General features: G+C 34.7%; 1 protein-coding gene across 1 annotated transcript in view; it reads right to left on the reverse strand.

Moving 5' to 3' along the window:
- Positions 1-18,161, reverse strand: part of LOC107041857 (dystonin) — a 183,055-nt gene that overhangs the window by 83,784 nt on the left and 81,110 nt on the right. Inside the window, exons 4-5 of the mRNA XM_015262660.1 lie at positions 9,901-9,990; positions 5,823-5,993 (exon numbers count right to left, since the gene is read on the reverse strand). Of these exons, the coding sequence (XP_015118146.1) occupies positions 5,823-5,993; positions 9,901-9,990 (261 nt within the window). The remainder of the gene's footprint in view (positions 1-5,822; positions 5,994-9,900; positions 9,991-18,161) is intronic.

Consider the following 18,161-nt stretch of genomic DNA (forward strand, 5'->3'; position numbering starts at 1 on the left):
AGACCCGAGTTTGTAGCAAAGATATCAGACAAGATATGAATGTTTTTTTGAGCTCAAACGAAAGAGCGGGTCGAGAAATGGCGTGCTAGGACCTCTAAAGATGGTGTTGAACCAGGGGAGACTCCTAGAACCCACTGGAAAATGTTGTCACAATTGCGCTTTTCAATTGAAAACAGACATCATCTTTAGAGAGATTTGTCATCTTTAAAGACTTCTGCACGCCATTTCTCGACCCGCTCTTTCATTTGAGCCCAAAAAAACATTCATATCTTGTCTGAGATCTCTGCTACAAAATCTGGTCATCAACCCTGGTTTTCAGTTGAAATTGGAATTGTTAATTTACACAATAATAGGATTGCATTGACGATTTTTTCTTGACTCGCAAAAATCTTCAAACAATTTTCTATCGATTGGTGATAAATATTTTTGGAAATAATGAAATAGAGGGGATAACGCCTTTTTTTTCAGAGGTGATTTTTCAAAAATTTATTTAAAAAAAAGTATTAACTAGCAAATGTTTTTTATTAGCTCGCAATTTTCTTCAAAACTACTTCAATGAGGAAAAAAATAAAAATTTGCAATATCTATACATGAGGGGCTAATTGATCGGATCAAATAGATACGAATTTGCGTAAGGCACGACAGAGGTGGCGACAGCTACAGTTGAGTAACAGCAAGCGGGAATCGTAGAAAGGTAGTTGAGAAAATGAGGTACGGTCGACACAGCAGGAAAGCATTTACCGTCCAGCGATTGCAGAGTGGCCTGAATTACCCGCGTTTGTTATTCAAATTACACCACATTTTACAAAGAGGAATAAAATTAGTTTCAGGAATATGATTCTGATTTTCAGCGAGCCCTAATTTTTAAGAATCTACCTTATCTATCTTTATTGGAAAAAAAACCCCAGGACAAAATCCCTTCGGAACCATAAATAAAAACATTAAATTGCAAAAAAAAATTGTATAAAAGCATATTGGACATATTACAAACATTCTCAAAAAAACAACAAAAAAAAACAGAATCCATCCCTAATTATTATGAAACTGAAAGTAGCGAAAGATTCGCCAGCGGAAGATTTGATTCAGGCCAGGGATGGCCAATAATATTAGATTTTGACAATATTAGAAAAGGATAATCTCCTTATATTGTTCGAATTTAAATATATTTAACAAATTTGAAATATTATAAAATTTATTAACTAAATTTTCCGATTGATGGTGAATAAAATATTTGATAGTATTGAAATGTAATTTGTTAGTCAACAAGCTAATTCTAAATTTAGAATTATTATCCAAATGATCGTCAATCTTCCTACCTAAATTATTGGTTAATAGAATATTTCGAAATTTAAATGTACAAATTGATGGTTAATTTATTATTTAAAATTTTTAAGATTTATGTTAAAAATTGACAACTTCACAATTTAACGGTAATTATGATTGATGGATCTGCCTATCACTGATTCAGGCAAATCTAGAGGGCTAGAAATATTTTTAGGGCACGTACAAACTTGTTTGCAATTAAAAAACAATTGTACATATGATTGTTTGACCCTCAAAAATCCCCTAAATTGAGTCTTCCACTGGCGAATACTTCGCTAGTTTCAGCTTTATCTAATTATCAAGGATTCGCGATTGTAAAATTCAATGAGTGCGAAATTCTAGAATTCAGTGATTTTGTTACTAATTTTCAATGTCATTATCGGTAATTTTAAGGGAAACGTCACTGATTATTCCGAGACTCGTCTCTAATTTCTAGGAATCGATCACCAAATTTCAGTGATAGAAGCCACTGATGATCAGACTGTTAGAAAACATGTAGTTACATTTAATGTGATTTATGCGGGAAATCATAAAATTTCTGATTTCACTGACAATTCAACGAAATTCCAAATTATTTGGCAGCATTGGGAGGTGACGGCACCCCTGCATGTGTCGAATTTTGCAATCGTCCTCGTATTCATAATTATTAATTTCTGGAAACCAAAAAATTTCAATCGCTGCCTTACTATATTACGCAGTCCCTGAAGTTTTTTGTTTTCCAAAAATTAATAACTATGGACACGAGGACGAATTTAAAATTCAACACGTGCCAGGGGTACCGTTACCGCTTAAGACGAGAATTTTCAATGGAAACATGAATATTCACTGCCGAATCTAAAATTCAAGAATATATTTCTCGGAATTCTGCATATTTCTATTTATTTTCAGGGAATAATTGAACTGATATTTACAGCTCTCATTGATTTTTTTCATGAAATTATGATTTTTTTATGAAGAAATTCCCTGAAAGCTCAGTAGAACTGAAATGTGATAAAACTTTACAAAAAGTGGACCGGAAATTTCAGCCAAATTTGTAACAGTGCAGGGCTATTCTAATCAGTGAACAATATCATCGATCATTGGTGATAGATTTCGGATAAGTGAAATGTCCCTGGAAATCAGTGGCATGTTCCTCAAAATCAGTGGCATGTTTCTGAACATCAAATTTTTCATTCCTCTGTGTTGAATGATTATATTATCCCATGAATGAATAACACTGACTTAGCAATAACCGTTCTCATTACTCAGGTGACAAGAGAGGCAATAAAATAATGGTAGTAAAAGGATTTTTCTTACAACCTTGAGACTTACCTTGCGTCGCCATCTCTGCGGCGCATACAAAAAAATATTCAATTAGACTAGCGCAAATTGTCATCATGTAATCTTGTCAGGATTTGACTAATTCATTTTATTTGGGGACATTGAGGTAGACGAGGGGAACAATCCCTGCGATAATTTTTTTTTCGAAAAGTTATTATTTTTTATTTAGAAAATAAAAATTAAAGAACTAAAAGATTTCATTAATTTTAATTAATTTAAGTTTAATTTAAAAATTGAAAAATTTTTAAAGTAAAAGATTAATAAATTGATTTTTTAATTTAAAAATGTCGAATTCTGTTAGTTGTATGGATTACGACTGGAATTAATCGATTGAGATAACCATGATTTTCAATTATTAACCGGATACAACTTGAATTCGAATTTCGAATGTTGTGAATTTGAATTTTATTCAGGATGAAATCGTTCATGCAATCTCTTATTCATCTTTGAAACATGGCAAAAATGGGTTCCTCATATTGAGCGATCTTTAATATTTCAATGACAGTTTGAATTCGCAAATTAATTTTTTAAATTGAACAATTGTATTTCCAATTGATTGAGAATTCAAAACAAAAATTCCTTGATCATTTTGAAATCAATACGTCATCAAAAAAATATTTGGATGAATATTTCCTGTTTCCTGTTTCTTCACTTTCCAACAGATTTTATCGTCAATAATAATTCAAGATCGGACAGTCAGATCGCAATTTGAGTGAATTTTTTTTCATTCTGAAGATTTTCTCATAAGCTGAAACGAATGAAAATTCATCTGAATCACTTGATCAGAAAACATTCATGAAATTTCATTTTGTCTCACGTATGCTATCAAGTTCTACCACTATTTTTCCAGAATAACAGACCATTGAAAAGTTAAGATTATTCATCCCAAAGTTTACAAAATTTATATTCAAAATTACTAATAGTACTATGACAGCTCATAAAATCGATCAATTCCAACTGCGTTAAGTTGAACGAAAATGATGAATTCCAACAAAAAAGTTGAAACTTCCGTTGAATTTTTTAAAAAATTATAATTTTCAAAAATTTGTTCACATTGCAGAAACAGCCCCCTCTAAACATGTATAATCATCCTCAATGTCCCGCGAAATGAAGTGTAAGATATTAAGAAATTTCACTGAATGAACGGCGCTTCAATTACAATTTTTTATTCGCCAACAGTCGGGCGATTGAATTATCTGATAACACGAAAATTCTCCGGGATCGTCTACCGTCTTTGATTATTACCCAGTGACATGCGAAGAACACTGGAACCTCTGTTCCTCCGCGTAACTCGGTAACTCCCTCAGCTCTATCCATTTTTTACATTCTAAAATCACCGAGTGTGCGCTGTATCATATCCCGATGGCAAAAAGAGGTTTTAGCATTGCACTGCAACTGGCGTCTAGCCTGTCTCCTCAATTTACGAGTGCGTCGAGACGTCAACGTCACGTTTCCAGTCGCAAAAAAAAAATTAAATAATGAAGAGAATAAAAATTGTTAAAGCGGAAATGATTTCGACGATTTCGCCAGACCGTGGAGGAAAAATTCTTCTCAATCATTTGAGTCTCTCCAGTCACAGAGATTTATGCGTCCTGATGTCTTTGAAAGAAACATGCGACAGCATTTTTTTGTTTTCCTAACGATGAAGACCTCTCAGTACAAAATAGAATGAAAAAGAGACTGGAGAGAGAAAAAAGAAAATTGCTCAGCTGTCTTGAAGTGTCGTGAGGACGACGGAATTCTGGATGAAACGTTAGTTTTCTACAGGCAATTTGTATTCTGTGTGAATTTAACGGCACTGGAATACTTGGAGAAATGCCACACTTTGATTCCCTTCAATTGCCTATCAGAATTTATTCAATCTTGTACGTGCTTTGCTAAATCCCTCGTGAGAAAACAGAGAAAAAGAGTTTTGATTTTCAGGGACAGTTCACTGGCTCTCGGAAATGAATTTCTCATTCTCGATAATTTATTTTTATAAAAAAACAGTATAAAAAATTGACTGTGGATGTTGTTAAGACATTTAGATAGATTAGGTAGTCTAGTAATTTTTTAATATAAGCAATATAAAATAATAAATAATGCTTTCCGTCATGAGTATTATTTTGAAGTGCTTATGTTGTTTATTTCATTTTTATACTTTATTTTTATTTAATTTGGTCCTGTAATTGATCGTGTGCTGTTGCGTCGGTATGAATTAAAAATGAAATGAAATAATTTGCTGTGAAAACAGTACTATGGAAATCACCTAAAAATTACGTTTCGATAAATTCAATTTCCAGAACTGAAGAGGGAAGATTTATTTTTTCCGTGTTTTTATGTAAAAATTTTCGAAAGAACATTTCACATCACTTTTACGGTTTGTCACGAAATTTTTCCTGAAGTTTTTGTTCTGCGTGTGATTGTGAAATTCAACAAATGAAAAATTCTGGAATTCGGGGATTTTGGTATTAATTTTTAGTCACTAATTTCTTGGACATCATCACCAACTTTTGGAGATATAATCGCTAATTTCCAGTGGAATGTCACTGATTTCCAGGGAAATATTATTGATTTTTAAGGAAAATTTATTTTTCACTTCTGAATTTTTTCGGCGTTTTTATGTAAAAATTTCTGAAAGAGAATTTCGCATCACTTTTACTGGAATTCAGAGGTTTTAACACTACTTTTTAGTGACATTATGAGTAATTTTAGCTGACAGCGCCACTAATTCTCAGTGAAATGTCACAATTTATAACCAAATTCCCGCAATAGAATTCCCTGATAATCAGAGTTATTCTAGTCAGTGTCCAGTATCACCAATAATTATTGACAGATGCATAAAAATTAATGATATCCCCGGAAACTAGTGACATGTTCCCAAAAACCCGTGATATATTTCTGAAAACCAAAAATTTTTTTCTCTGTTAAAAATGATAAATTCCTTCCGAGTTACTCAATGAATTCCCCCCCATTGCCAAGGATTCTCCGTACCTCCTCACCTATTCCACTTCACTTTGAACTATCGTATGTCACCTACTGCAGTGCGAGATGTCATTGCAAAAGCAAAGTGCAAAGCGTGTGTAAAACAATCCGATCGAAAGGCGAACGCAGATGTGAAATCTGATAAATCCGTATTTCTCATCATATTTTTTTTTTCATGTTTTATTAACGCTATTAGCCAAGGTCACGTGACTTACCTGGAAGTGGAGGATAATGGTCCATATGAGGCCCAATGTCAGCTTGGGATTGCCATCGACTATATCCTCGGCTCTGATGTTCACGAGCTTGATTTTTTTATAACGAAGAAAGTCTAGTGCCATTTGTACATTCTGCAGCATGTGAAAACGCATTCGGCCCCTTTCCCGTGGCTGGAAAAAAATAATTCATGTGGTTAATGAAATGAGACCTGCTAATGATTGTAAAAAAATCAAAAGTTGAAAACAATGGCATCAATTGTTGGATGAGGAAATTAATTGAGTAGAATTTTAGAAAAACATTAAAAATTAATGAACAATTGACTTGGAATTTTCTGGAGATCGAGATTGCAGTAGTAGAGGGGGGGGGGGGGGAAAAATTACGGAATTTGGGATTTTACTGAATTTCAATGAAATTTCCAACTTTTGAGCAGCAGAAAGACGAGAATTCTGCAACTTACTTGAATTTTCAATCAAAACATTCATATTTAGTAGCAAATTACGCTGAATTTTCATAATTTCTAGTCAGTTTGAAGGATTACTGAACTGAAATTTAAAGTTTTCATCGATTTTTCCCTAAAACTTTGCATTTTTTATCACAAAATTCCTTGAAATTTGAAGGGGAATTATTATATCACAAAAATTTGGAAGAAATGTACTGGAAATTTCAGCCATAAATTTTGATCAGGGTATTTAGATTGTAAATAAAAGTATTGTTTCAATTCTGACTTTCCTACTTTCATCCGTTTTAATTCTGCTAAAATCAATCGTAAAATAAACAGTCTTTTACATCTCATGTAACATTTTTTACTTTCGTAACCCTCGAAGCAGTTCATCGCATTTTATGAAATTCTCATCACAGATATGATTTTCTGATAAATCCTAGATTGATTCCAATTAATCCTCAAAGTAATCATTAAGAAGTGTAAATCAGGCTTTCGATAGGCATCACCCACCGTTGCACCGGGTTGAGTATCGATCGTGGTTCAACTATTTCCAGCAAGTTTGATTGTTTCGAGGCACTGGAAAACTAGATCGCCCCAAATTACAACACACGACTTAACGTCAAGAAAACAGACAAGTTTGAAATTCCCATTTCTCGACACATATCAGTATCACTTCGTATTTTGTTAACGATTCTACCGTGATTTTGAATTAATTAAACTGTCATGATTCTACGAATCCTATTACTCTGATCGACAATTCAATTTGCACACTGTTAAAAATTTCCCACTGAAATTTCCGATAAGAGACCGAAGTATCTAGCAAGTAACATTTGCATGGAAATTTCAGGGAATTTTGTCATTGAAAATTCATAATTTCATGAAAAAATCCGTGGGTACTGTAAATTTAAGGTTAATTATTTCAGGAAAATTAATGGAAAATCAAGAAAATTGAGAAAAGTCTCTCCTTGAACTCCAAATTCTTCTGAATTTTCAGAGAATTCCTTCAAACCGCCTGAAATTCCGAGAATTTTAAAGGGAATCCCTGACAATTCTAGAGAATTTGGTACACTGTTAGAAAAAAAAATATAATTTTATGGACAGTTGACTATTAATTTTCTGGACAGTGACACTGAATGCGATTTAGGGGGAAAAAATCCTGAAATTTCAGGTTTCACTGAAAATTTAGTATAATTCCAGAATTTTAAGCAGCATGAAGACGAGAATTCCTTAATTTATTGGAATTTCTAATCTAATATGAATATTTAGTACCAAATTGCATTGAATTTGCAGTGAAATCTAAAATTTCGAGATTTTTTTGCCTAAATCGCTTTCAGTGTCACTGTCCTGAAAATTCAGGAATATATTCACCGGAATTTTCTGGTTTTCTATTCATTTTCAGGAAAAAATGGAAGTAAAATTTACAGTTCTCTTTGATTTTTTCGCGAAATTTTGAATCTTCAATGACGAAATCCCTTGAAATTTCAGTGGTAATTAAATTCGATAAAAATTTCCAAAAAGTGTACCGCAAATTTCAGACAAAAATTTTCAACAGTTTAGTGAATATTAATTTTCACTTAAAAATTCTTGCAAATTGTGAAATGTCCGTTCTCCTGTTCCTAAAAAATTGGGATTAGATGAATTTTCAGATCAACTTGAAATCCTATTACCTTTTCCCCTTAAATTCAATTCCATGTTTTTTTCCGAAAAATTGAGCCAAATTTTTTCAACAGTGCAGATTGAAAACATCGGATTTAACAATCCCAATTCGAATAAAAATGTTGAAAACCTTCAAGTTTCAGCATTCCCCTTCCAATGACATCAGATGCCATTTGCATGAGCACATTTAGTAGCCGATTAGCTCTGATTCGTAAATACAAATCCCCGGGTATGCGATTCACTGCATTCATTACCATTTAATTGCATCATCACACCGAACGAGTATAAATAATCATGGACAAGTCATTATCGATCGTGCCGAGGTGAATCACACATGTGGTTGGCGGTTTTTATTTTCATAAATTTTTCGTGATAAATCGCGCCGGAATCCTCAGAAGTCCAGTTGTACAGCCTCAACGACCTGATTAATACCAACAAACCGATGTTACATCGCCGAGAAGGGATTAAGGATAGCCGATCTGTCTGACCCCGGTGTGGTTGTACTTGTGAAAAATCATTACTCAAAGTCCAGGTCATACGGGGCTCGATCGATGCCTGTGTACGGCCTCAGTTGAATGGGAAAAAAAAATGCAACATGTTGGGTTGCATCACTTACGTCACGGATTGGAGAGCGCGTTGATGAAAGGCAATCGATGGCTCGGAATTTTTACGAGAGTTGTTGTTTGCTCACGAAAAGGGATTGTTGGGGGAAAATGGAGCACATTCATTCTAACAGATGAAGACTTGAGGTCGGAGTACATAATCTACTTGGCTCAGGCTTTGGAGATTGGTTTGATTTTGGCTGAAATTTTTGGGACAGTTTTTGGAAATGTTTATTACATTAAAGTTTCACTGAAATTTCAGGGGATATTGCCATATGAAATTTTATGAAGAACTCAATGGAAACTGTAAATTTCAGGAAAATTCAGGTTAAAATATTTTGGACGGTTTCATTTATGGAAACATCGGGCTAATTCGATACTGAATATTCATGTTTTTATTAAAAATTCAAATCAATTGGGGAATTCTCGTCTTTCTGCTGCTCAAAAATAGGAATTTTATTGAATTTTCGGTGAAACCTGAAATTTCATGATTTTTTTTGGAATAATCCGAAGTCAATGTTGCTCTATTGAAAATCGCCAGTTAACTGTACATGAAATTTCAATTTTTTTCTAACAGTGTAGAGTCTACACTGTAGACGAATGAGACATAAAAATTACATGCATGATGTTGAACCGCACTTAACGCAATCCTGGGATCAAATATGCATTGACAAATTGTGAATTTCGCCATTGGAAATTCCCAATTTGATGAAAGAATCACTGAGAACTGTTAATTTTAGTTCAATTATTCCATGAAAATTACTAGAAATCAGCAAATTCTTAAATATTAATATTTAATATCAAATATTAATATTTCAATTGAAAATTCAAACAAATGCGGAAATTCTCGTCTTCCTACCACTTGAAAATTTTTAATATCACTAAATTTTTTACGAAATTACCCAATTTTTTCCCTCCTACATCCAATTAACCGTCGTTCTCGTGGAATCAACTACTGCACGGAGAAAAAACTTGCGGAAAAAGTACCACGTAAATTACGTAAAAATTACATTGTTTAACGTAATTGTGATGTATCACCACTGATTCGCACAAATCGCTGTTCTCCTCGCAAATTTTTATGGAGTGTCACGTAACAATTACGCTTTAACACGTAAAAATTATGTTTCGATCCATAAAATTTGCATAAATCAAGAGAAAAAAAATTTATGTTTCGCTGCGGATTTTCTTCCTTGTTTTTACCCAAAAATTAACGTTTTACCACGTAATATTTTTCCAAAGTTTTGCCTCCACATTGTTTCCTTGAAACTCCTTGATACTAGAAATCAATTTTTCTCTCAGTCAATCAATCAATTTTTTCCGCTCAACTTCACTCAATTATTCTCCACCAAGTCGCATGCATTACCAGGATTTACTTACAAGATGCTCGCCAGAGAGCACCTCCAGCAGGGATATGAGATTGTGCCCGTCCCGCAGGTCCTCGAACAGGTCTCCAACATGTCTGCTTGCCTGCAACAACACAAAATGCGTGAGAGGGATAAAACTCTTCACAAGCACTCGGTCAAGTAGTCGTAAATACCGAAAACAAAAACGCATTAATCTACGCTCAAAACCTAATTGGGAAGTTGTGAGATGGGGAATGGAGAATGTAGAGGGTGTGCCCAGCGGCGCACTTTGTCGCCAAAAAAAGGAAACACAATTATTGTGGATCATAAATTAAGCCGGCGTCGGTTGAGGGTCTTCGCTCTCGCAATTTTTCTAGGGAACAGATGAAACTCATTAGCAATGAGCGAATTTCGTGAGGCCAACGATAGCGGCAAGCATCTGGGTCATGCAAATGATGATTGGCGAGTGAAAAACATTGACCTCCCGAGGAACAGCTGTTCCAACGCAAACATTTGCAACACTGTATTGTTATCAAACTATTAATTATCAAAGTTTGAGAATTCAGCGCGTTTCGGCATAATTTGCAAATAGAAATTACGGGTTTAGTGTGCATGCAGGGTAACACGAAGCGTGACGTGAAAATGCAAACATTAGTTACGTGAAAGAATGAGAAATAACGAGATTGGTTAGCAGAGCTGAAGGTGGTGGAAATAAGAGGATTCACTAGAAGTGAGAAACATTGGGACATGCATGTCGGTGAGAAAACAACTTACGGTGGGAGAACAGCACGGTTGATTGTTGACAACGACGCACACGTGGAGACACGTGTATGTCTGGAAAAACAATATTCAATACCATCACCACATTAGATTGATTTATTAGATTAATTGAGAGTTATTGAGTTTAGCTACTGCATTGTAAGAATGAAGATGTTGGTAGAGAAAAAAAATTGTACACTTTTAAGAATGAGAGAATTAGTTATTGGTAACAAATGGATTTGGTTGCTGGCTAGAGACTATTCGATCTCACCAAATGTTCGTTCGTTAATAGTTAACAAATGCATATTTCAGGAGCTTTGTTTAACTCGACTTTCCTCTTTCAAGTGAACCAAATAGATTTTCGTGAAAATTAACGAATGCCTATTTGGTGATATTCAATTATACCATTCGCTAATAGTTAAGGTGTTTCGGTTAAAAAGTCAAAATAATGAAAAAAAATTGGAAAACTCATGGGAGAAATTTCTAAGTATGCTGCATCATTGAGAATTCTTGCACATTTTTTTCAGATCTCAGTTTCAAGAAAAAAAATAATGAAATTTGGATGTTTTCGTAACTCCTCCAGCTATAACCTCCGAGGTTACCCCACTCTCAATTAGGGAAATTTCCATGGCACCCAAAAAAATAATGAACTATTGAGGAAAAACTAGTGGGTGATAAATCAAATCTTTCTTGAGAACACGTATAAGTTTCAGATTTTTTTCAGATTTCATAAGAAAGTTATTTGAACAAATGATTCGGAAAATTATGAATTTTGGGGCAATTACGCCCTCGCTCAGTGAGCAACATGGGAAACGTATGGGTTGGGCCATGGAACTGAGAGAGAGAAAACACTCGACAGGTTTACCAACTCGAGACGCATTTTAATATTATTTCAATAATTAGAATAACATCCAATAAAAATTATTTGACACCCGTAAGTAATGAGAAAAAAATCAATCAATCTGATAAATAAAATCAATATTCAAAAAATGTTCAAATGCACACTTAAATAGTCATTTGTAAATTGAAAAATTTCGTGCTCAGCGATTGAATCAGGGCTCGAGAACAATAAGACTCCTTCCGTTTCACCCTACGGTGATCTACACACGAAACACCTTAACGAATCTTGTTTGGAATAACTAAATCATTCTATCAGTGTAGATTTCAGTTACAATAACAATTGTCCTTAGAATGAAAAATCATCAGTTGAAGAACTCAAACGTTCTGCAAGTGCAATTCCAGTTTTAAGCGAAAATTACTGAGAATCAGAACTTTTTTCTGTTTTGTTTAAGTTTTACGTGGAATTCATACCTTGACGTATTTCCAGTGCTGTGTTAGCATGAAAGCAGAGAATGTATTTATTAAGAGAGACATTATCATTCTTTGTGAAGTATTCAGGTTTATTGCATAATACTTCAGTTTCAATTGGCCAATTACGAACTGAACCGTTCGCCATTACGAATAAATCTCCGGAGTGGAGTCTGATCTGTGGATTTCCCCGATGAAATTCGTCGTGAATCATGAATTGACACGTGTGACGACACAGTCAATCTTATCCGTTTATCAAAGTTCTTTCCGCGATATCCGACTTTATCAAGATGAGATTGGAAAGCTAATGGCTTTGTCAACTACTCCAAAATCAATCCAGTTAGCTCGGATGATAAATAAAGACCCGAATTCGTGGCGACGATTTTGGAGCTGAACAGTTTGGTTTAATGTATCGGGATTCCGGGGATTCACGCAATGGCTAGGTTCATCAGTTCGTGAGATTGCAGCACAAGTTTTGTCGGAGACGACTGCATTCTCGAATCAGTTCGAGAACAACTGGGGCCAATGATGCGACATCATTCAAATGTTATTGCTATTCTTAATGGTAACTTATATTTAGTTAGGCTAAGGGGCAATGTAATTGTATTGGGATGAAAGGCATCGTCTACAGGGTAGGGAATCCGAAGAGGATACTTAAGATTTAATAGCTGTTGATTTTGATTTTTGTAATGAATTCTACATTGAATTAATGAGAAATTTTTCCGCATTAATTTGTCCCTCATTTTCCCTTTGCACTGTTGAACAAAAACTGAAATTTTAATTTCCGAGCATCAGAAAGACAAGATTTCTCCGACTCATTTGAATTTTTGAGACAAAACGTAAATATTGCTCTGAATTTTCCTGATTTATCTTAATTTTCGTGGAATAATGGAAATCGAATTGACAGTTTGTATAGATTCTTCTATGGAATGTTGAATTTTCAATTGCTCATATTCCTTAAAATTTCAGTATAACTACAATATGATAAAAAATTCCAAGGGTACAGGAAATTTCGTCCAAAATTTTTTAACACACTGTTAGTAAAAAAAAACTTGAAATATCAAAAATCATGAATTTTCAATGAAAACACAAATATTCAGAACCCAATGCCTGAATTTTCTTCATTTATCTCAACTTTCGTAGAATAATGGAACTACTAATTAACGGTTGGCATTGATTTTCCCATGAAATTTTTAATTATCAATTGAACATTTTTTGTGAAATTTCAGTGTAACTATAATATGATAAACATTTTCAAGAAATGCACAGGAAATTTCAGCAAAAATTTGTTGACACACTGTTAGGAAAAAAACTTGAAATATCAGATTTCACTGGAAATTCAATCAAATTCCAATTATTTAGCAACAGGAAGACGAAACTTCTCCAGCTCACTTGAATTTTCAATAAAAACGTGAATATTAAGGACCAAATGCCCTGAATTCTCCAGATTCCTATTAATATTCTGGAATAATTAAATTGAAGTTCAGTTTCCATTGATTTTTCCTAAAAATTTAGAATTTTCACCGACGATATCCCTCAAATTTCCTAAACGAGTCGTTTGAGTCAACAAAATGTCGAAAACAGCAGATAAAAATTCCCCAATTTCTTCATCATTCTCAAGATATTTTTTCAAGCTCCAAAATGAGTCCTAAATTCTTCAAATCGCATCATTTTGTCGCATCCTGTTCGCATTACGACCGAATTTCACAAACTCTCACCAAAATTTCCAAAAAATATTCCGACATTCAAACTTCCTGTCATTAAATTACGAAATTCCACGGCAATAAGTTTGTGAAAAGAGTGCACCCACTTGTCGACTTTAAATTGCGAAATACGATGGTGTAGTTTGAGAAAGAGCGAGAGACTTATGGAGGTCCTGTGTAAAGGTACAACCCGCCGTGAGTATGCACACTGGGGCGGTCCAGGCGAAGTTGGGAATCGGTGGGCGATGGAGAAGGTGTCCGAATAAGGTCACATCCAGGAAGGCGGTGGGTTATACACACACACACACACGTGTGGGCGAGCTCGGAATCGCAGCCGGTGCCTGACGGTGGATTATGTACATTCGCATTTCATACCTTTTTTTTTATTCATCGGTAACTTGGGCATCATGGTGGGCTGATGACTATGCCGTGTTGCAGGAAAATGAATGATAACGCTAGCTTATGAATATTGTACACACGCAACGGCTGTCATTGAAATTGAAACGACTTTTGAGAGAAACGCGATAAAAAAACGGGTTTGACACTTTTTTTTTCCAAACTCGAACAATAATTTTTTCTGTTTATTCCGTCCTGCTCATATTTATGATCACCCGAGTAACATGATTCCCGGGAAGAAAACATCATACACTGAGAGAAAAAATTACTCTTGACAAAGATTATTTCCTTGATACAAGAAAATATTCGCTTGTTAATTTAGAAAATTGTGAAATAAAAAAAAATTAGTAAAGAAACGAAATAATTAATCATTTAATTATTAATTATAAATAATAATAGTTAGTTATTAATAATTATTAATAGCGTAATTATTAATTTTATTTAATTAGTAATTGAAATTACTAATATTTAAATTATTGAGAAGAAATTAATTTTGAAAAAGATAATTTGCTTGCACCAAGTAATCCTTCTATGTCGAAATTAGTTTTTTCTCTCAGTGTAAAGTTTCAGATAAATCGAATGAAAGGAAAAATGACGTAATTTCCCACAAATTAATTAACATTTAATCGCATGATCGAACATGGATTTAAAAAAAATAAAAATGGGGAAAATTTTCATTAATCCCGGGAAGTTTTTACTCCCACGCAAACGAGTCAAGAGCCCGAGGAGCACGTACACGAAGGGGTAGCCGCTGGTGAGTTATAGCCTGCTCAACTCGGCTTTTTCCACTTACGTGGGAAAAGTCTTCGACAAGAGTTGAAGACGATCGAACTTGTTATGTATGTGTCTTAGAACGATGGCAATTACTCTTTTTACTCGGGATACGAGCCATTAGCAATGTAACTGATACTTAATTTGTAAAATTTCATTCGTTTCCTTTGCTTTCCGCGCTTCTCGACAACTTTCGTGGCGAGGGGTGTGGGAGGAAGTGCAAAGAATTTCACGGGAGATTGAGAGAAAAATTTTAGTTTCCAGGGGACTACCCGAAGAAATTCTTTATTTGTTTCAATGAGTTTATTCAAACAGATTTTTATGAAGCTTTCATTGAACTTTGAACTTGATTTTCATTTAAATAAATAGAAACGTTTTAAATAGAGGTAACAATAACAATTATTATTTCCCTGCAGATATTAAATCATTATTGTTCCGCTGAAATTTCAATGAATTTCGTCATTGATGATTCAAAATTTTATAGAACTGTTATTTTTTAGCTGAAAATGCAAGTTTTCGTTGAGTTTTCCACAAAATTGTGGAGGGGAGGCCACTGTGAGCTACTACTAATGCAAAAAAAATTAATTGTTAATTCATTTATTTGTTAAAACCCTCCAATTTTTGAACTACAAATCTGTTTTTTTTTGCCGAAATCTAAAAAAATATATGTAATAATTGCGAATCAACATTTTGAAGTTCAAGTCCTACACAGTTAATTTCGTTTTTTTAAATAAAAATTGGACCATTCATGTAAAATAGCCCCAAAAATGTTTCTGAAAGAATTAAAAATATATTTTTAATATTTAAAGGTTAATTTTTCCGTCTATTTTACATGAATGGCGCAAATTTTTATATTAAACAAAGCGAAATTAGTTTTGTAGGAGTCGAATTTCAAACAACTAGTTCATAATTGTTATTGTACACACGTTTTCAAAAATTTTGGAGACCCCCAACAACAAACAATTAATTTTTTTGCGCTAATTATTCATTTTTAGAAACATATAATCGATCGTCAATGCGCGAGAAATCTCACTCGAATAGTTCGTGACTTTAAAAACTCGCAGTAGTCTCCCCTAATTTTTAATGGCGAAATTCCTTGAAATTTCAGTGAAACTAATTTGATGAAAGTTTCCAAGTTTGCTGGTGATTTCATCCAAAAATGTTCAGCCGTTTGCTATCACTCCCACAAAATGCCGGAAGTCAGTGCTTCAGCTAATGCCAATCCTCCACGCTACTGTTAAACCCATTTCGAAAGACCACAAAAGGAAATCTAGATAGATTCACAATGCGTACTTGGATTTGCAAGGGTTCCATTTAAGACCAACATCTGACTCATGTACGTTTGTATTTCTCCCATTCACATGGGTGTTCAACTTTTCCAGCATTACCATATACAGAATGCGAGTATCAAACCTTGCGAGAGCAATGCTGATTGAGATTTATCAAATTAATCATGTCAATTGATTTGAGTTAGAGTGTGTCCATGGGGGGGTTTCCAAGTTTCTAGGTAACAATGAACGGTGTAGCATGCAGCCAGCACAACTCATTAATTTACTAGAAACGGATCCTGAGGCCTCTCATGGGCTTGGAAAGAACAAGGCCATGGGAACTTGCCACCTCTTCTGCTGCGGCGTTGGTTACGCTCCTTTGTGTGCAACTTGGGGATATACCCTGGCATAATCCGTTATAGTAGCGTTTTCGCATTGTGTGTTGTCCGGTGTACGACCTTCGTGATGCAACGAAAGTATAGCGAGTCAAGGTGCCGACTTAGCCTTGTCCCTCTGATTTACATTCATCTTATTTTTCGTTCTTTGCACGGAGAGAAATGTTCAGTAAAAATTACGGAACTCACAGTTCGCTCACCGATTACGGAATCGACTCAGAAAATTTAAGTGACGGTAGTGTAATTTTTCACAGGAGACTCAGGTAAAAATTGCAGAACGCTCTGGAAAAGTTCTGTGACAATTCCGTAAAATTTCCTACAACCACATTTCACTCCGGAATTACGGAAAAGATATGTAATTTTCATTGCATATTTCTCTTCGTGTGAGGGATCTAGCGCCGGCATTATACGGAGTTGAAAATTTTTGATGTAAACAATTTTTGTACAAACACTTTTTAGGAATTTCTATCATTTTATAATTTCACTGATATTTCGAGCATTTTACTATTAAAAGTTTAAAATTTTATGGGAAAATCAATTGAAACTGTTAATTTCAGCCCATTTATTTCATCAAAATTAGAGACTCGGGAAATTTAGGTAAATGTATTCTTGAATTTTCAATCAATTGAAAATTCAGCAAAACCGAAAATCTGACCCTTTGAAAATCTGAAAAAAAAACTTTTTCAATTTTCACTTTTTCCACATACTTTTGAGAGTTCTGAATAGCCCGTCGCTCAAATAGTTGGAATCAACGTTCAGCCGGCTAAAAAATTCGATTTTGGCGAAAGTCAACTTTCCCCCTGGCAAAACCGAAAATCTGACCCTTTGAAAATCCGAAAAAAAAAAACTTTTTCAGTTTTCACTTTTTCCACATACTTTTGAGAGTTATCAATAGCCCGTCGGTTAAATAGTTGGAATCAACGTTCAGCCGGCTAAAAAATTCGATTTTGGCGAAAGTCGACTTTCTCCCTGAAAAAATCCAAGATCTGACACTTTGGCCCCCGGTGAAAAAAAAAAAATGTTTATTTCGGCATTTGTCGCACCTCCGGGGGTTTCATCGGCATCAGAATCGTTAGGAAATACAGAATCAACCTTCACTTGGCGAGAAAATTCAATTTTGGCGAAAATCGAATTTCACCCTTGATCCGTCTCCGGAAAAGTACGTCGCAGAATTAATTAGGGCTTACCAGGTCAATCTAGGTCTGGAGAGATCTTGAAAGACCTTAGTACGTCTAATCAGAACCAAATCCTCGACTCGGGCGGCCCCCGAAATTTTTCAATTTTTTCCTAAAAGTGCAGTTGCGGAATTAACGTTTGGTATGGTTTATCGACATCTGATGTCACCGCACGGTTGACGGTAAAAATAAAAACGTCAGTCGGTTCAAGCGTCAAGTGGCGATTAGAAAATTCCGCAGTTTCCAGGTGTTGAGAATCCGGTTTAAAAATATTTCTGACACACTCCACGTTTGCACAAGCAATTAGGTGATTCCATAATAAAAAAAAGTCTGCGCTATTTAGCTAATTCTACTCAGCGGGTGTCAAATATCTAGCCTTTATGTGCTGTCGTTTGTTTTGAGCGAAAAAAAAACGCGGGGAAGATGAAACACTGGCGCCGAAGAGATCGTTTCCAAGAAAACCGGAGAGATATCAGAAACGTAAGTAAACACGGCATTCGTGGCCGTCTTGTGTTCTCTC

The sequence above is a fragment of the Diachasma alloeum genome, unplaced genomic scaffold, assembly GCF_001412515.2.
Source record: "Diachasma alloeum isolate Michigan unplaced genomic scaffold, Dall2.0 Dall_scaffold_00179, whole genome shotgun sequence".
NCBI lineage: Eukaryota > Metazoa > Arthropoda > Insecta > Hymenoptera > Braconidae > Diachasma > Diachasma alloeum.